At 45.3% G+C, this 18,765-nt stretch overlaps 8 protein-coding genes across 8 annotated transcripts; all 8 read left to right on the top strand.

Moving 5' to 3' along the window:
- Positions 1–857: 857 nt before the first annotated feature.
- Positions 858–2,264, top strand: LOC149063704 (monocarboxylate transporter 12-like). Its single transcript, XM_089255747.1, has one exon. It carries the CDS (start codon positions 858–860, stop codon positions 2,262–2,264), a length of 1,407 nt encoding a protein of 468 aa, XP_089111873.1.
- A 929-nt stretch (positions 2,265–3,193) lies between these two features.
- On the top strand, positions 3,194–4,600 carry LOC149063703 (monocarboxylate transporter 12-like). Its single transcript, XM_089255746.1, has one exon. It carries the CDS (start codon positions 3,194–3,196, stop codon positions 4,598–4,600), a length of 1,407 nt encoding a protein of 468 aa, XP_089111872.1.
- Positions 4,601–5,530: 930 nt separating this feature from the next.
- Positions 5,531–6,937, top strand: LOC149063702 (monocarboxylate transporter 12-like). The gene has a single exon (XM_089255745.1). It carries the CDS (start codon positions 5,531–5,533, stop codon positions 6,935–6,937), a length of 1,407 nt encoding a protein of 468 aa, XP_089111871.1.
- Positions 6,938–7,866: 929 nt separating this feature from the next.
- On the top strand, positions 7,867–9,273 carry LOC149063701 (monocarboxylate transporter 12-like). The gene has a single exon (XM_089255744.1). The coding sequence runs from the start codon at positions 7,867–7,869 to the stop codon at positions 9,271–9,273; it is 1,407 nt and encodes a 468-aa protein (XP_089111870.1).
- A 929-nt stretch (positions 9,274–10,202) lies between these two features.
- Positions 10,203–11,609, top strand: LOC149063700 (monocarboxylate transporter 12-like). The gene has a single exon (XM_089255743.1). The coding sequence runs from the start codon at positions 10,203–10,205 to the stop codon at positions 11,607–11,609; it is 1,407 nt and encodes a 468-aa protein (XP_089111869.1).
- A 929-nt stretch (positions 11,610–12,538) lies between these two features.
- On the top strand, positions 12,539–13,945 carry LOC149063699 (monocarboxylate transporter 12-like). The gene has a single exon (XM_089255742.1). The coding sequence runs from the start codon at positions 12,539–12,541 to the stop codon at positions 13,943–13,945; it is 1,407 nt and encodes a 468-aa protein (XP_089111868.1).
- Positions 13,946–14,875: 930 nt separating this feature from the next.
- LOC149063698 (monocarboxylate transporter 12-like) lies at positions 14,876–16,282 on the top strand. Its single transcript, XM_089255739.1, has one exon. It carries the CDS (start codon positions 14,876–14,878, stop codon positions 16,280–16,282), a length of 1,407 nt encoding a protein of 468 aa, XP_089111865.1.
- A 929-nt stretch (positions 16,283–17,211) lies between these two features.
- Positions 17,212–18,618, top strand: LOC149063697 (monocarboxylate transporter 12-like). Its single transcript, XM_089255738.1, has one exon. It carries the CDS (start codon positions 17,212–17,214, stop codon positions 18,616–18,618), a length of 1,407 nt encoding a protein of 468 aa, XP_089111864.1.
- Positions 18,619–18,765: the final 147 nt, after the last annotated feature.

Genomic DNA, 18,765 nt, shown 5'->3' with positions numbered 1-18,765 from the left:
GAAAGCTTTACAAAAAAAAAAAAAAAATTAAAAAAAATTAAAAATTTAGAAAATTAATAAAAAAATCTTCAGTTCTTCGAGTTTATTTTTTTATTTCCCCTTTTCTGTGGCTTTCCGAAATGTTTGGAACATTTAAGATGATGTTGGGCGACTGCGGAAGAAAAAGTCCATTGCGACTTTTTGTATCTTAACGTACCAAAGCAAAGAGCTACTTTCTTGGGCGTTCGAAGGAGGGTGAAATCGTTGTTTTGCTTCTCATTTTTTTTGTACCTTTGCTTCTGCTATGTTTTGGTGCGGCTGCCCTTTCTAAATGTTTTGTTGGCAGCCGCTACCCCCAGGTTACGACACTTTGACACGTAAACTGATATTTGAAATGTTTCGTGCTGGTGTTTACACATGGAGGTGAACAACTTTGTTTTCCCATTCACACATTAGCTGTATTTACATAATTATTTGAACCATGTGAAACCTCAGTGTCAATATACAAACATATTCTCGTTTAAAATTCTATCACTTGATGTCGTCTGCATTGGTACCTTGGGTTGGATAAAAGTTTGTAAAATTTCTCGGAATTACTCTAAATTTCTAGGTATTTTTTCGACTAGTTGCACTGGAGGCTTGCATTGAAATGTTATAGCGAATTTTGGAAAAAATTCTCGGAATTTTCCAATTATTTCGGAGAAATTTTTCGCCACGAGGGTATATAAGGATCTGTTTCTCGCGCGCTCGCCCTCGGCTCCTCGCTGTTCCTTGTTTACTCGATTTATCGTTTACTCGTTTTGCGGCCGGGAGTCGACCTTTTTAATTTTCCATCAAGTTATCGGTGGATTCGTATTAACGGATTCGTGGTAATAATCATGTCTTTCGTTGGTGGTAAGGCTGTTTCGGGCCGTGATGCCAAGAACGTCGTCATCGATGTCGTTCGTTGTGGCAATTCAGCCTGGCTGGACACTTTCACGGTAATCGACTTGAACGAACCAAGGGTTACTGTAAGTGAACGCGTCGCTCCTGATGGTGGATACGGATGGTTGGTATCCGTCATGACCTTTGTGGTCACCTTTCTGCTGACGGGCTTTTTGAAATCTTTCGCCGTTTGGAGAGCTGCTATAATGGAGGAATTTCCTGATACCTCCCCGATGGAAGCCTCCTGGATTTCTGGGCGTATCGGGACATTGTCCCTCATATGTTCTCCATTCAGCAGCGCGCTGGTGGCTCGTTTCGGCAACGGGCCGATGGTGTCTGTTGGCAGCATCATCTGCGCGCTCGGCTTCTTGACCAGCTACTTTGCAACTTCGGCTGCTTATCTGATCGGGAGCCTCGGAGTGTGCGTTGGATTGGGATCATCTTTTGTGATCACTGCGGCAGTGGGATGTACCGGTAAGTTCTTCACTACCAGAGAGCCCACAGCTATGTCGATCGCACTCTCAGGTGGATGTCTGGGAGCTATCGTTATGCCCTACATACTGGAACCAATTTTCAGTGTGCTCGGGCTGCACTCTGCTTTCCTGGTGTTGTCCGGAACTTTCTTTGTTCTCTCTCTGAGTGGAATGATTTACGCCAATCCAGAAAGCCATTTCACACTGGAAGAGAAAGAGGTTGAGGTTGAAGAACGAAAAGAACGAACCGAGCCTGTCCGCGAAGGAACCTTCTGGGGGAGAACCCGTTCCCAGATTGCGGAACTGATGGCTCTGCGATATCTGCGTCGGCCACAGTTCCTGACGATGGCTTTTTCTGTGTTTGCGTTAAACATGGGAAGTCCTCATTTCTTGAGACAGATGAACGGTCGGGCCGAGAGTCTTGGTGCGAGTGTGGACAGTATCTCTCTACTGACACTTCTCGTACAGTTGGCTGATCTTTCCGCTAGACTGATATACGGCATTTTCGCCTCCAAGTCTCCTTTCCGGCGTACTTCCGAGTACGCTTTTGCCCTGGCAACCTGCGCTTTGTGTGCTGTCTTGGCTATCGTCTGCAACGCCTTCTGGCAGCTGGCTGTTCTCACTTTCATCGGCTCTTTGGCCGCAGGAGTGATGAACATTTGTATTCCACTTGTGTTATCTTACAATCATGGTGCCAGTAACATGAGCAACACTCTCAATCTGGCCCGTTGCTTTCAGGGACTCTCAGGTGTCATTTATCGCTTTGTGAGCCCTGAAGTTCCAACTTCCGATGAACTGCCATCACTACTCATCTTGAATAGTGTCTTTTTGTGGATTGGTGCAGTTTTGGCTATCTTCGTATGCCTCTTTCCCAGAAAAGAAAGTTGATGCTGATACGTGATTGCACAGGTTGCTGATACCTGTCTGGTCAACAACTCGCAAAAAAAGAGCTGTCGGAATGAAAGCTTTACAAAAAAAAAAAAAAAATTAAAAAAAATTAAAAATTTAGAAAATTAATAAAAAAATCTTGAGTTCTTCGAGTTTATTTTTTTATTTCCCCTTTTCTGTGGCTTTCCGAAATGTTTGGAACATTTAAGATGATGTTGGGCGACTGCGGAAGAAAAAGTCCATTGCGACTTTTTGTATCTTAACGTACCAAAGCAAAGAGCTACTTTCTTGGGCGTTCGAAGGAGGGTGAAATCGTTGTTTTGCTTCTCCTTTTTTTTGTACCTTTGCTTCTGCTATGTTTTGGTGCGGCTGCCCTTTCTAAATGTTTTGTTGGCAGCCGCTACCCCCAGGTTACGACACTTTGACACGTAAACTGATATTTGAAATGTTTCGTGCTGGTGTTTACACATGGAGGTGAACAACTTTGTTTTCCCATTCACACATTAGCTGTATTTACATAATTATTTGAACCATGTGAAACCTCAGTGTCAATCTACAAACATATTCTCGTTTAAAATTCTATCACTTGATATCGTCTGCATTGGTACCTTGGGTTGGATAAAAGTTTGTAAAATTTCTCGGAATTACTCTAAATTTCTAGGTATTTTTTCGACTAGTTGCACTGGAGGCTTGCATTGAAATGTTATAGCGAATTTTGGAAAAAATTCTCGGAATATTCCAATTATTTCGGAGAAATTTTTCGCCACGAGGGTATATAAGGATCTGTTTCTCGCGCGCTCGCCCTCGGCTCCTCGCTGTTCCTCGTTTACTCGATTTATCGTTTACTCGTTTTGCGGCCGGGAGTCGACCTTTTTAATTTTCCATCAAGTTATCGGTGGATTCGTATTAACGGATTCGTGGTAATAATCATGTCTTTCGTTGGTGGTAAGACTGTTTCGGGCCATGATGCCAAGAACGTCGTCATCGATGTCGTTCGTTGTGGCAATTCAGCCTGGCTGGACACTTTCACGGTAATCGACTTGAACGAACCAAGGGTTACTGTAAGTGAACGCGTCGCTCCTGATGGTGGATACGGATGGTTGGTATCCGTCATGACCTTTGTGGTCACCTTTCTGCTGACGGGCTTTTTGAAATCTTTCGCCGTTTGGAGAGCTGCTATAATGGAGGAATTTCCTGATACCTCCCCGATGGAAGCCTCCTGGATTTCTGGGCGTATCGGGACATTGTCCCTCATATGTTCTCCATTCAGCAGCGCGCTGGTGGCTCGTTTCGGCAACGGGCCGATGGTGTCTGTTGGCAGCATCATCTGCGCGCTCGGCTTCTTGACCAGCTACTTTGCAACTTCGGCTGCTTATCTGATCGGGAGCCTCGGAGTGTGTGTTGGATTGGGATCATCTTTTGTGATCACTGCGGCAGTGGGATGTACCGGTAAGTTCTTCACTACCAGAGAGCCCACAGCTATGTCGATCGCACTCTCAGGTGGATGTCTGGGAGCTATGGTTATGCCCTACATACTGGAACCAATTTTCAGTGTGCTCGGGCTGCACTCTGCTTTCCTGGTGTTGTCCGGAACTTTCTTTGTTCTCTCTCTGAGTGGAATGATTTACGCCAATCCAGAAAGCCATTTCACACTGGAAGAGAAAGAGGTTGAGGTTGAAGAACGAAAAGAACAAACCGAGCCTGTCCGCGAAGGAACCTTCTGGGGGAGAACCCGTTCCCAGATTGCGGAACTGATGGCTCTGCGATATCTGTGTCGGCCACAGTTCCTGACGATGGCTTTTTCTGTGTTTGCGTTAAACATGGGAAGTCCTCATTTCTTGAGGCAGATGAACGGTCGGGCCGAGAGTCTTGGTGCGAGTGCGGACAGTATCTCTCTACTGACACTTCTCGTACAGTTGGCTGATCTTTCCGCTAGACTGATATACGGCATTTTCGCCTCCAAGTCTCCTTTCCGGCGTACTTCCGAGTACGCTTTTGCCCTGGCAACCTGCGCTTTGTGTGCTGTCTTGGCTATCGTCTGCAACGCCTTCTGGCAGCTGGCTGTTCTCACTTTCATCGGCTCTTTGGCCGCAGGAGTGATGAACATTTGTATTCCACTTGTGTTATCTTACAATCACGGTGCCAGTAACATGAGCAACACTCTCAATCTGGCCCGTTGCTTTCAGGGACTCTCAGGTGTCATTTATCGCTTTGTGAGCCCTGAAGTTCCAACTTCCGATGAACTGCCATCACTACTCATCTTGAATAGTGTCTTTTTGTGGATTGGTGCAGTTTTGGCTATCTTCGTATGCCTCTTTCCCAGAAAAGAAAGTTGATGCTGATACGTGATTGCACAGGTTGCTGATACCTGTCTGGTCAACAACTCGCAAAAAAAGAGCTGTCGGAATGAAAGCTTTACAAAAAAAAAAAAAAAAATTAAAAAAAATTAAAAATTTAGAAAATTAATAAAAAAATCTTGAGTTCTTCGAGTTTATTTTTTTATTTCCCCTTTTCTGTGGCTTTCCGAAATGTTTGGAACATTTAAGATGATGTTGGGCGACTGCGGAAGAAAAAGTCCATTGCGACTTTTTGTATCTTAACGTACCAAAGCAAAGAGCTACTTTCTTGGGCGTTCGAAGGAGGGTGAAATCGTTGTTTTGCTTCTCATTTTTTTTGTACCTTTGCTTCTGCTATGTTTTGGTGCGGCTGCCCTTTCTAAATGTTTTGTTGGCAGCCGCTACCCCCAGGTTACGACACTTTGACACGTAAACTGATATTTGAAATGTTTCGTGCTGGTGTTTACACATGGAGGTGAACAACTTTGTTTTCCCATTCACACATTAGCTGTATTTACATAATTATTTGAACCATGTGAAACCTCAGTGTCAATCTACAAACATATTCTCGTTTAAAATTCTATCACTTGATGTCGTCTGCATTGGTACCTTGGGTTGGATAAAAGTTTGTAAAATTTCTCGGAATTACTCTAAATTTCTAGGTATTTTTTCGACTAGTTGCACTGGAGGCTTGCATTGAAATGTTATAGCGAATTTTGGAAAAAATTCTCGGAATATTCCAATTATTTCGGAGAAATTTTTCGCCACGAGGGTATATAAGGATCTGTTTCTCGCGCGGTCGCCCTCGGCTCCTCGCTGTTCCTCGTTTACTCGATTTATCGTTTACTCGTTTTGCGGCCGGGAGTCGACCTTTTTAATTTTCCATCAAGTTATCGGTGGATTCGTATTAACGGATTCGTGGTAATAATCATGTCTTTCGTTGGTGGTAAGGCTGTTTCGGGCCATGATGCCAAGAACGTCGTCATCGATGTCGTTCGTTGTGGCAATTCAGCCTGGCTGGACACTTTCACGGTAATCGACTTGAACGAACCAAGGGTTACTGTAAGTGAACGCGTCGCTCCTGATGGTGGATACGGATGGTTGGTATCCGTCATGACCTTTGTGGTCACCTTTCTGCTGACGGGCTTTTTGAAATCTTTCGCCGTTTGGAGAGCTGCTATAATGGAGGAATTTCCTGATACCTCCCCGATGGAAGCCTCCTGGATTTCTGGGCGTATCGGGACATTGTCCCTCATATGTTCTCCATTCAGCAGCGCGCTGGTGGCTCGTTTCGGCAACGGGCCGATGGTGTCTGTTGGCAGCATCATCTGCGCGCTCGGCTTCTTGACCAGCTACTTTGCAACTTCGGCTGCTTATCTGATCGGGAGCCTCGGAGTGTGCGTTGGATTGGGATCATCTTTTGTGATCACTGCGGCAGTGGGATGTACCGGTAAGTTCTTCACTACCAGAGAGCCCACAGCTATGTCGATCGCACTCTCAGGTGGATGTCTGGGAGCTATCGTTATGCCCTACATACTGGAACCAATTTTCAGTGTGCTCGGGCTGCACTCTGCTTTCCTGGTGTTGTCCGGAACTTTCTTTGTTCTCTCTCTGAGTGGAATGATTTACGCCAATCCAGAAAGCCATTTCACACTGGAAGAGAAAGAGGTTGAGGTTGAAGAACGAAAAGAACAAACCGAGCCTGTCCGCGAAGGAACCTTCTGGGGGAGAACCCGTTCCCAGATTGCGGAACTGATGGCTCTGCGATATCTGCGTCGGCCACAGTTCCTGACGATGGCTTTTTCTGTGTTTGCGTTAAACATGGGAAGTCCTCATTTCTTGAGGCAGATGAACGGTCGGGCCGAGAGTCTTGGTGCGAGTGCGGATAGTATCTCTCTACTGACACTTCTCGTACAGTTGGCTGATCTTTCCGCTAGACTGATATACGGCATTTTCGCCTCCAAGTCTCCTTTCCGGCGTACTTCCGAGTACGCTTTTGCCCTGGCAACCTGCGCTTTGTGTGCTGTCTTGGCTATCGTCTGCAACGCCTTCTGGCAGCTGGCTGTTCTCACTTTCATCGGCTCTTTGGCCGCAGGAGTGATGAACATTTGTATTCCACTTGTGTTATCTTACAATCACGGTGCCAGTAACATGAGCAACACTCTCAATCTGGCCCGTTGCTTTCAGGGACTCTCAGGTGTCATTTATCGCTTTGTGAGCCCTGAAGTTCCAACTTCCGATGAACTGCCATCACTACTCATCTTGAATAGTGTCTTTTTGTGGATTGGTGCAGTTTTGGCTATCTTCGTATGCCTCTTTCCCAGAAAAGAAAGTTGATGCTGATACGTGATTGCACAGGTTGCTGATACCTGTCTGGTCAACAACTCGCAAAAAAAGAGCTGTCGGAATGAAAGCTTTACAAAAAAAAAAAAAAAATTAAAAAAAATTAAAAATTTAGAAAATTAATAAAAAAATCTTGAGTTCTTCGAGTTTATTTTTTTATTTCCCCTTTTCTGTGGCTTTCCGAAATGTTTGGAACATTTAAGATGATGTTGGGCGACTGCGGAAGAAAAAGTCCATTGCGACTTTTTGTATCTTAACGTACCAAAGCAAAGAGCTACTTTCTTGGGCGTTCGAAGGAGGGTGAAATCGTTGTTTTGCTTCTCATTTTTTTTGTACCTTTGCTTCTGCTATGTTTTGGTGCGGCTGCCCTTTCTAAATGTTTTGTTGGCAGCCGCTACCCCCAGGTTACGACACTTTGACACGTAAACTGATATTTGAAATGTTTCGTGCTGGTGTTTACACATGGAGGTGAACAACTTTGTTTTCCCATTCACACATTAGCTGTATTTACATAATTATTTGAACCATGTGAAACCTCAGTGTCAATATACAAACATATTCTCGTTTAAAATTCTATCACTTGATGTCGTCTGCATTGGTACCTTGGGTTGGATAAAAGTTTGTAAAATTTCTCGGAATTACTCTAAATTTCTAGGTATTTTTTCGACTAGTTGCACTGGAGGCTTGCATTGAAATGTTATAGCGAATTTTGGAAAAAATTCTCGGAATTTTCCAATTATTTCGGAGAAATTTTTCGCCACGAGGGTATATAAGGATCTGTTTCTCGCGCGCTCGCCCTCGGCTCCTCGCTGTTCCTTGTTTACTCGATTTATCGTTTACTCGTTTTGCGGCCGGGAGTCGACCTTTTTAATTTTCCATCAAGTTATCGGTGGATTCGTATTAACGGATTCGTGGTAATAATCATGTCTTTCGTTGGTGGTAAGGCTGTTTCGGGCCGTGATGCCAAGAACGTCGTCATCGATGTCGTTCGTTGTGGCAATTCAGCCTGGCTGGACACTTTCACGGTAATCGACTTGAACGAACCAAGGGTTACTGTAAGTGAACGCGTCGCTCCTGATGGTGGATACGGATGGTTGGTATCCGTCATGACCTTTGTGGTCACCTTTCTGCTGACGGGCTTTTTGAAATCTTTCGCCGTTTGGAGAGCTGCTATAATGGAGGAATTTCCTGATACCTCCCCGATGGAAGCCTCCTGGATTTCTGGGCGTATCGGGACATTGTCCCTCATATGTTCTCCATTCAGCAGCGCGCTGGTGGCTCGTTTCGGCAACGGGCCGATGGTGTCTGTTGGCAGCATCATCTGCGCGCTCGGCTTCTTGACCAGCTACTTTGCAACTTCGGCTGCTTATCTGATCGGGAGCCTCGGAGTGTGCGTTGGATTGGGATCATCTTTTGTGATCACTGCGGCAGTGGGATGTACCGGTAAGTTCTTCACTACCAGAGAGCCCACAGCTATGTCGATCGCACTCTCAGGTGGATGTCTGGGAGCTATCGTTATGCCCTACATACTGGAACCAATTTTCAGTGTGCTCGGGCTGCACTCTGCTTTCCTGGTGTTGTCCGGAACTTTCTTTGTTCTCTCTCTGAGTGGAATGATTTACGCCAATCCAGAAAGTCATTTCACACTGGAAGAGAAAGAGGTTGAGGTTGAAGAACGAAAAGAACGAACCGAGCCTGTCCGCGAAGGAACCTTCTGGGGGAGAACCCGTTCCCAGATTGCGGAACTGATGGCTCTGCGATATCTGCGTCGGCCACAGTTCCTGACGATGGCTTTTTCTGTGTTTGCGTTAAACATGGGAAGTCCTCATTTCTTGAGACAGATGAACGGTCGGGCCGAGAGTCTTGGTGCGAGTGTGGACAGTATCTCTCTACTGACACTTCTCGTACAGTTGGCTGATCTTTCCGCTAGACTGATATACGGCATTTTCGCCTCCAAGTCTCCTTTCCGGCGTACTTCCGAGTACGCTTTTGCCCTGGCAACCTGCGCTTTGTGTGCTGTCTTGGCTATCGTCTGCAACGCCTTCTGGCAGCTGGCTGTTCTCACTTTCATCGGCTCTTTGGCCGCAGGAGTGATGAACATTTGTATTCCACTTGTGTTATCTTACAATCATGGTGCCAGTAACATGAGCAACACTCTCAATCTGGCCCGTTGCTTTCAGGGACTCTCAGGTGTCATTTATCGCTTTGTGAGCCCTGAAGTTCCAACTTCCGATGAACTGCCATCACTACTCATCTTGAATAGTGTCTTTTTGTGGATTGGTGCAGTTTTGGCTATCTTCGTATGCCTCTTTCCCAGAAAAGAAAGTTGATGCTGATACGTGATTGCACAGGTTGCTGATACCTGTCTGGTCAACAACTCGCAAAAAAAGAGCTGTCGGAATGAAAGCTTTACAAAAAAAAAAAAAAAATTAAAAAAAATTAAAAATTTAGAAAATTAATAAAAAAATCTTGAGTTCTTCGAGTTTATTTTTTTATTTCCCCTTTTCTGTGGCTTTCCGAAATGTTTGGAACATTTAAGATGATGTTGGGCGACTGCGGAAGAAAAAGTCCATTGCGACTTTTTGTATCTTAACGTACCAAAGCAAAGAGCTACTTTCTTGGGCGTTCGAAGGAGGGTGAAATCGTTGTTTTGCTTCTCCTTTTTTTTGTACCTTTGCTTCTGCTATGTTTTGGTGCGGCTGCCCTTTCTAAATGTTTTGTTGGCAGCCGCTACCCCCAGGTTACGACACTTTGACACGTAAACTGATATTTGAAATGTTTCGTGCTGGTGTTTACACATGGAGGTGAACAACTTTGTTTTCCCATTCACACATTAGCTGTATTTACATAATTATTTGAACCATGTGAAACCTCAGTGTCAATCTACAAACATATTCTCGTTTAAAATTCTATCACTTGATATCGTCTGCATTGGTACCTTGGGTTGGATAAAAGTTTGTAAAATTTCTCGGAATTACTCTAAATTTCTAGGTATTTTTTCGACTAGTTGCACTGGAGGCTTGCATTGAAATGTTATAGCGAATTTTGGAAAAAATTCTCGGAATATTCCAATTATTTCGGAGAAATTTTTCGCCACGAGGGTATATAAGGATCTGTTTCTCGCGCGCTCGCCCTCGGCTCCTCGCTGTTCCTCGTTTACTCGATTTATCGTTTACTCGTTTTGCGGCCGGGAGTCGACCTTTTTAATTTTCCATCAAGTTATCGGTGGATTCGTATTAACGGATTCGTGGTAATAATCATGTCTTTCGTTGGTGGTAAGACTGTTTCGGGCCATGATGCCAAGAACGTCGTCATCGATGTCGTTCGTTGTGGCAATTCAGCCTGGCTGGACACTTTCACGGTAATCGACTTGAACGAACCAAGGGTTACTGTAAGTGAACGCGTCGCTCCTGATGGTGGATACGGATGGTTGGTATCCGTCATGACCTTTGTGGTCACCTTTCTGCTGACGGGCTTTTTGAAATCTTTCGCCGTTTGGAGAGCTGCTATAATGGAGGAATTTCCTGATACCTCCCCGATGGAAGCCTCCTGGATTTCTGGGCGTATCGGGACATTGTCCCTCATATGTTCTCCATTCAGCAGCGCGCTGGTGGCTCGTTTCGGCAACGGGCCGATGGTGTCTGTTGGCAGCATCATCTGCGCGCTCGGCTTCTTGACCAGCTACTTTGCAACTTCGGCTGCTTATCTGATCGGGAGCCTCGGAGTGTGTGTTGGATTGGGATCATCTTTTGTGATCACTGCGGCAGTGGGATGTACCGGTAAGTTCTTCACTACCAGAGAGCCCACAGCTATGTCGATCGCACTCTCAGGTGGATGTCTGGGAGCTATGGTTATGCCCTACATACTGGAACCAATTTTCAGTGTGCTCGGGCTGCACTCTGCTTTCCTGGTGTTGTCCGGAACTTTCTTTGTTCTCTCTCTGAGTGGAATGATTTACGCCAATCCAGAAAGCCATTTCACACTGGAAGAGAAAGAGGTTGAGGTTGAAGAACGAAAAGAACAAACCGAGCCTGTCCGCGAAGGAACCTTCTGGGGGAGAACCCGTTCCCAGATTGCGGAACTGATGGCTCTGCGATATCTGTGTCGGCCACAGTTCCTGACGATGGCTTTTTCTGTGTTTGCGTTAAACATGGGAAGTCCTCATTTCTTGAGGCAGATGAACGGTCGGGCCGAGAGTCTTGGTGCGAGTGCGGACAGTATCTCTCTACTGACACTTCTCGTACAGTTGGCTGATCTTTCCGCTAGACTGATATACGGCATTTTCGCCTCCAAGTCTCCTTTCCGGCGTACTTCCGAGTACGCTTTTGCCCTGGCAACCTGCGCTTTGTGTGCTGTCTTGGCTATCGTCTGCAACGCCTTCTGTCAGCTGGCTGTTCTCACTTTCATCGGCTCTTTGGCCGCAGGAGTGATGAACATTTGTATTCCACTTGTGTTATCTTACAATCACGGTGCCAGTAACATGAGCAACACTCTCAATCTGGCCCGTTGCTTTCAGGGACTCTCAGGTGTCATTTATCGCTTTGTGAGCCCTGAAGTTCCAACTTCCGATGAACTGCCATCACTACTCATCTTGAATAGTGTCTTTTTGTGGATTGGTGCAGTTTTGGCTATCTTCGTATGCCTCTTTCCCAGAAAAGAAAGTTGATGCTGATACGTGATTGCACAGGTTGCTGATACCTGTCTGGTCAACAACTCGCAAAAAAAGAGCTGTCGGAATGAAAGCTTTACAAAAAAAAAAAAAAAATTAAAAAAAATTAAAAATTTAGAAAATTAATAAAAAAATCTTGAGTTCTTCGAGTTTATTTTTTTATTTCCCCTTTTCTGTGGCTTTCCGAAATGTTTGGAACATTTAAGATGATGTTGGGCGACTGCGGAAGAAAAAGTCCATTGCGACTTTTTGTATCTTAACGTACCAAAGCAAAGAGCTACTTTCTTGGGCGTTCGAAGGAGGGTGAAATCGTTGTTTTGCTTCTCATTTTTTTTGTACCTTTGCTTCTGCTATGTTTTGGTGCGGCTGCCCTTTCTAAATGTTTTGTTGGCAGCCGCTACCCCCAGGTTACGACACTTTGACACGTAAACTGATATTTGAAATGTTTCGTGCTGGTGTTTACACATGGAGGTGAACAACTTTGTTTTCCCATTCACACATTAGCTGTATTTACATAATTATTTGAACCATGTGAAACCTCAGTGTCAATCTACAAACATATTCTCGTTTAAAATTCTATCACTTGATGTCGTCTGCATTGGTACCTTGGGTTGGATAAAAGTTTGTAAAATTTCTCGGAATTACTCTAAATTTCTAGGTATTTTTTCGACTAGTTGCACTGGAGGCTTGCATTGAAATGTTATAGCGAATTTTGGAAAAAATTCTCGGAATATTCCAATTATTTCGGAGAAATTTTTCGCCACGAGGGTATATAAGGATCTGTTTCTCGCGCGCTCGCCCTCAGCTCCTCGCTGTTCCTCGTTTACTCGATTTATCGTTTACTCGTTTTGCGGCCGGGAGTCGACCTTTTTAATTTTCCATCAAGTTATCGGTGGATTCGTATTAACGGATTCGTGATAATAATCATGTCTTTCGTTGGGGGTAAGGCTGTTTCGGGCCATGATGCCAAGAACGTCGTCATCGATGTCGTTCGTTGTGGCAATTCAGCCTGGCTGGATACTTTCACGGTAATCGACTTGAACGAACCAAGGGTTACTGTAAGTGAACGCGTCGCTCCTGATGGTGGATACGGATGGTTGGTATCCGTCATGACCTTTGTGGTCACCTTTCTGCTGACGGGCTTTTTGAAATCTTTCGCCGTTTGGAGAGCTGCTATAATGGAGGAATTTCCTGATACCTCCCCGATGGAAGCCTCCTGGATTTCTGGGCGTATCGGGACATTGTCCCTCATATGTTCTCCATTCAGCAGCGCGCTGGTGGCTCGTTTCGGCAACGGGCCGATGGTGTCTGTTGGCAGCATCATCTGCGCGCTCGGCTTCTTGACCAGCTACTTTGCAACTTCGGCTGCTTATCTGATCGGGAGCCTCGGAGTGTGTGTTGGATTGGGATCATCTTTTGTGATCACTGCGGCAGTGGGATGTACCGGTAAGTTCTTCACTACCAGAGAGCCCACAGCTATGTCGATCGCACTCTCAGGTGGATGTCTGGGAGCTATGGTTATGCCCTACATACTGGAACCAATTTTCAGTGTGCTCGGGCTGCACTCTGCTTTCCTGGTGTTGTCCGGAACTTTCTTTGTTCTCTCTCTGAGTGGAATGATTTACGCCAATCCAGAAAGCCATTTCACACTGGAAGAGAAAGAGGTTGAGGTTGAAGAACGAAAAGAACGAACCGAGCCTGTCCGCGAAGGAACCTTCTGGGGGAGAACCCGTTCCCAGATTGCGGAACTGATGGCTCTGCGATATCTGCGTCGGCCACAGTTCCTGACGATGGCTTTTTCTGTGTTTGCGTTAAACATGGGAAGTCCTCATTTCTTGAGGCAGATGAACGGTCGGGCCGAGAGTCTTGGTGCGAGTGCGGACAGTATCTCTCTACTGACACTTCTCGTACAGTTGGCTGATCTTTCCGCTAGACTGATATACGGCATTTTCGCCTCCAAGTCTCCTTTCCGGCGTACTTCCGAGTACGCTTTTGCCCTGGCAACCTGCGCTTTGTGTGCTGTCTTGGCTATCGTCTGCAACGCCTTCTGGCAGCTGGCTGTTCTCACTTTCATCGGCTCTTTGGCCGCAGGAGTGATGAACATTTGTATTCCACTTGTGTTATCTTACAATCACGGTGCCAGTAACATGAGCAACACTCTCAATCTGGCCCGTTGCTTTCAGGGACTCTCAGGTGTCATTTATCGCTTTGTGAGCCCTGAAGTTCCAACTTCCGATGAACTGCCATCACTACTCATCTTGAATAGTGTCTTTTTGTGGATTGGTGCAGTTTTGGCTATCTTCGTATGCCTCTTTCCCAGAAAAGAAAGTTGATGCTGATACGTGATTGCACAGGTTGCTGATACCTGTCTGGTCAACAACTCGCAAAAAAAGAGCTGTCGGAATGAAAGCCTTACAAAAAAAAAAAAAAAAATTAAAAAAAATTAAAAATTTAGAAAATTAATAAAAAAATCTTGAGTTCTTCGAGTTTATTTTTTTATTTCCCCTTTTCTGTGGCTTTCCGAAATGTTTGGAACATTTAAGATGATGTTGGGCGACTGCGGAAGAAAAAGTCCATTGCGACTTTTTGTATCTTAACGTACCAAAGCAAAGAGCTACTTTCTTGGGCGTTCGAAGGAGGGTGAAATCGTTGTTTTGCTTCTCATTTTTTTTGTACCTTTGCTTCTGCTATGTTTTGGTGCGGCTGCCCTTTCTAAATGTTTTGTTGGCAGCCGCTACCCCCAGGTTACGACACTTTGACACGTAAACTGATATTTGAAATGTTTCGTGCTGGTGTTTACACATGGAGGTGAACAACTTTGTTTTCCCATTCACACATTAGCTGTATTTACATAATTATTTGAACCATGTGAAACCTCAGTGTCAATCTACAAACATATTCTCGTTTAAAATTCTATCACTTGATGTCGTCTGCATTGGTACCTTGGGTTGGATAAAAGTTTGTAAAATTTCTCGGAATTACTCTAAATTTCTAGGTATTTTTTCGACTAGTTGCACTGGAGGCTTGCATTGAAATGTTATAGCGAATTTTGGAAAAAATTCTCGGAATATTCCAATTATTTCGGAGAAATTTTTCGCCACGAGGGTATATAAGGATCTGTTTCTCGCGCGGTCGCCCTCGGCTCCTCGCTGTTCCTCGTTTACTCGATTTATCGTTTACTCGTTTTGCGGCCGGGAGTCGACCTTTTTAATTTTCCATCAAGTTATCGGTGGATTCGTATTAACGGATTCGTGGTAATAATCATGTCTTTCGTTGGTGGTAAGGCTGTTTCGGGCCATGATGCCAAGAACGTCGTCATCGATGTCGTTCGTTGTGGCAATTCAGCCTGGCTGGACACTTTCACGGTAATCGACTTGAACGAACCAAGGGTTACTGTAAGTGAACGCGTCGCTCCTGATGGTGGATACGGATGGTTGGTATCCGTCATGACCTTTGTGGTCACCTTTCTGCTGACGGGCTTTTTGAAATCTTTCGCCGTTTGGAGAGCTGCTATAATGGAGGAATTTCCTGATACCTCCCCGATGGAAGCCTCCTGGATTTCTGGGCGTATCGGGACATTGTCCCTCATATGTTCTCCATTCAGCAGCGCGCTGGTGGCTCGTTTCGGCAACGGGCCGATGGTGTCTGTTGGCAGCATCATCTGCGCGCTCGGCTTCTTGACCAGCTACTTTGCAACTTTGGCTGCTTATCTGATCGGGAGCCTCGGAGTGTGCGTTGGATTGGGATCATCTTTTGTGATCACTGCGGCAGTGGGATGTACCGGTAAGTTCTTCACTACCAGAGAGCCCACAGCTATGTCGATCGCACTCTCAGGTGGATGTCTGGGAGCTATCGTTATGCCCTACATACTGGAACCAATTTTCAGTGTGCTCGGGCTGCACTCTGCTTTCCTGGTGTTGTCCGGAACTTTCTTTGTTCTCTCTCTGAGTGGAATGATTTACGCCAATCCAGAAAGCCATTTCACACTGGAAGAGAAAGAGGTTGAGGTTGAAGAACGAAAAGAACAAACCGAGCCTGTCCGCGAAGGAACCTTCTGGGGGAGAACCCGTTCCCAGATTGCGGAACTGATGGCTCTGCGATATCTGCGTCGGCCACAGTTCCTGACGATGGCTTTTTCTGTGTTTGCGTTAAACATGGGAAGTCCTCATTTCTTGAGGCAGATGAACGGTCGGGCCGAGAGTCTTGGTGCGAGTGCGGACAGTATCTCTCTACTGACACTTCTCGTACAGTTGGCTGATCTTTCCGCTAGACTGATATACAGCATTTTCGCCTCCAAGTCTCCTTTCCGGCGTACTTCCGAGTACGCTTTTGCCCTGGCAACCTGCGCTTTGTGTGCTGTCTTGGCTATCGTCTGCAACGCCTTCTGGCAGCTGGCTGTTCTCACTTTCATCGGCTCTTTGGCCGCAGGAGTGATGAACATTTGTATTCCACTTGTGTTATCTTACAATCACGGTGCCAGTAACATGAGCAACACTCTCAATCTGGCCCGTTGCTTTCAGGGACTCTCAGGTGTCATTTATCGCTTTGTGAGCCCTGAAGTTCCAACTTCCGATGAACTGCCATCACTACTCATCTTGAATAGTGTCTTTTTGTGGATTGGTGCAGTTTTGGCTATCTTCGTATGCCTCTTTCCCAGAAAAGAAAGTTGATGCTGATACGTGATTGCACAGGTTGCTGATACCTGTCTGGTCAACAACTCGCAAAAAAAGAGCTGTCGGAATGAAAGCCTTACAAAAAAAAAAAAAAAATTAAAAAAAATTAAAAATTTAGAAAATTAATAAAAAAATCTTGAGTTCTTCGAGTTTATTTTTTTATTTCCCCTTTTCTGTGGCTTTCCGAAATGTTTGGAACATTTAAGATGATGTTGGGCGACTGCGGAAGAAAAAGTCCATTGCGACTTTTTGTATCTTAACGTACCAAAGCAAAGAGCTACTTTCTTGGGCGTTCGAAGGAGGGTGAAATCGTTGTTTTGCTTCTCATTTTTTTTGTACCTTTGCTTCTGCTATGTTTTGGTGCGGCTGCCCTTTCTAAATGTTTTGTTGGCAGCCGCTACCCCCAGGTTACGACACTTTGACACGTAAACTGATATTTGAAATGTTTCGTGCTGGTGTTTACACATGGAGGTGAACAACTTTGTTTTCCCATTCACACATTAGCTGTATTTACATAATTATTTGAACCATGTGAAACCTCAGTGTCAATCTACAAACATATTCTCGTTTAAAATTCTATCACTTGATGTCGTCTGCATTGGTACCTTGGGTTGGATAAAAGTTTGTAAAATTTCTCGGAATTACTCTAAATTTCTAGGTATTTTTTCGACTAGTTGCACTGGAGGCTTGCATTGAAATGTTATAGCGAATTTTGGAAAAAATTCTCGGAATATTCCAATTATTTCGGAGAAATTTTTCGCCACGAGGGTATATAAGGATCTGTTTCTCGCGCGGTCGCCCTCGGCTCCTCGCTGTTCCTCGTTTACTCGATTTATCGTTTACTCGTTTTGCGGCCGGGAGTCGACCTTTTTAATTTTCCATCAAGTTATCGGTGGATTCGTATTAACGGATTCGTGGTAATAATCATGTCTTTCGTTGGTGGTAAGGCTGTTTCGGGCCATGATGCCAAGAACGTCGTCATCGATGTCGTTCGTTGTGGCAATTCAGCCTGGCTGGACACTTTCACGGTAATCGACTTGAACGAACCAAGGGTTACTGTAAGTGAACGCGTCGCTCCTGATGGTGGATACGGATGGTTGGTATCCGTCATGACCTTTGTGGTCACCTTTCTGCTGACGGGCTTTTTGAAATCTTTCGCCGTTTGGAGAGCTGCTATAATGGAGGAATTTCCTGATACCTCCCCGATGGAAGCCTCCTGGATTTCTGGGCGTATCGGGACATTGTCCCTCATATGTTCTCCATTCAGCAGCGCGCTGGTGGCTCGTTTCGGCAACGGGCCGATGGTGTCTGTTGGCAGCATCATCTGCGCGCTCGGCTTCTTGACCAGCTACTTTGCAACTTTGGCTGCTTATCTGATCGGGAGCCTCGGAGTGTGCGTTGGATTGGGATCATCTTTTGTGATCACTGCGGCAGTGGGATGTACCGGTAAGTTCTTCACTACCAGAGAGCCCACAGCTATGTCGATCGCACTCTCAGGTGGATGTCTGGGAGCTATCGTTATGCCCTACATACTGGAACCAATTTTCAGTGTGCTCGGGCTGCACTCTGCTTTCCTGGTGTTGTCCGGAACTTTCTTTGTTCTCTCTCTGAGTGGAATGATTTACGCCAATCCAGAAAGCCATTTCACACTGGAAGAGAAAGAGGTTGAGGTTGAAGAACGAAAAGAACAAACCGAGCCTGTCCGCGAAGGAACCTTCTGGGGGAGAACCCGTTCCCAGATTGCGGAACTGATGGCTCTGCGATATCTGCGTCGGCCACAGTTCCTGACGATGGCTTTTTCTGTGTTTGCGTTAAACATGGGAAGTCCTCATTTCTTGAGGCAGATGAACGGTCGGGCCGAGAGTCTTGGTGCGAGTGCGGACAGTATCTCTCTACTGACACTTCTCGTACAGTTGGCTGATCTTTCCGCTAGACTGATATACGGCATTTTCGCCTCCAAGTCTCCTTTCCGGCGTACTTCCGAGTACGCTTTTGCCCTGGCAACCTGCGCTTTGTGTGCTGTCTTGGCTATCGTCTGCAACGCCTTCTGGCAGCTGGCTGTTCTCACTTTCATCGGCTCTTTGGCCGCAGGAGTGATGAACATTTGTATTCCACTTGTGTTATCTTACAATCACGGTGCCAGTAACATGAGCAACACTCTCAATCTGGCCCGTTGCTTTCAGGGACTCTCAGGTGTCATTTATCGCTTTGTGAGCCCTGAAGTTCCAACTTCCGATGAACTGCCATCACTACTCATCTTGAATAGTGTCTTTTTGTGGATTGGTGCAGTTTTGGCTATCTTCGTATGCCTCTTTCCCAGAAAAGAAAGTTGATGCTGATACGTGATTGCACAGGTTGCTGATACCTGTCTGGTCAACAACTCGCAAAAAAAGAGCTGTCGGAATGAAAGCTTTACAAAAAAAAAAAAAAAATTAAAAAAAATTAAAAATTTAGAAAATTAATAAAAAAATCTTCAGTTC

The sequence above is a fragment of the Pholcus phalangioides genome, unplaced genomic scaffold (assembly GCF_987345545.1).
Source record: "Pholcus phalangioides strain wild (caught in Gottingen) unplaced genomic scaffold, Ppha-v1.0 ptg000172l_1, whole genome shotgun sequence".
In the NCBI taxonomy this organism is placed as follows: Eukaryota; Metazoa; Arthropoda; class Arachnida; order Araneae; family Pholcidae; genus Pholcus; species Pholcus phalangioides.
Note: the sequence above shows the minus strand (reverse complement) of the source record. Positions and strands in the feature narration are given on the sequence as shown.

What these genes read in the sequence shown, in the direction of transcription:
- LOC149063704 (XM_089255747.1), top strand. Translation starts at nt 858, where the DNA reads ATGTCTTTCGTTGGTGGTAAGGCTGTTTCGGGCCGTGATGCCAAGAAC.
- LOC149063703 (XM_089255746.1), top strand. Translation starts at nt 3,194, where the DNA reads ATGTCTTTCGTTGGTGGTAAGACTGTTTCGGGCCATGATGCCAAGAAC.
- LOC149063702 (XM_089255745.1), top strand. Translation starts at nt 5,531, where the DNA reads ATGTCTTTCGTTGGTGGTAAGGCTGTTTCGGGCCATGATGCCAAGAAC.
- LOC149063701 (XM_089255744.1), top strand. Translation starts at nt 7,867, where the DNA reads ATGTCTTTCGTTGGTGGTAAGGCTGTTTCGGGCCGTGATGCCAAGAAC.
- LOC149063700 (XM_089255743.1), top strand. Translation starts at nt 10,203, where the DNA reads ATGTCTTTCGTTGGTGGTAAGACTGTTTCGGGCCATGATGCCAAGAAC.
- LOC149063699 (XM_089255742.1), top strand. Translation starts at nt 12,539, where the DNA reads ATGTCTTTCGTTGGGGGTAAGGCTGTTTCGGGCCATGATGCCAAGAAC.
- LOC149063698 (XM_089255739.1), top strand. Translation starts at nt 14,876, where the DNA reads ATGTCTTTCGTTGGTGGTAAGGCTGTTTCGGGCCATGATGCCAAGAAC.
- LOC149063697 (XM_089255738.1), top strand. Translation starts at nt 17,212, where the DNA reads ATGTCTTTCGTTGGTGGTAAGGCTGTTTCGGGCCATGATGCCAAGAAC.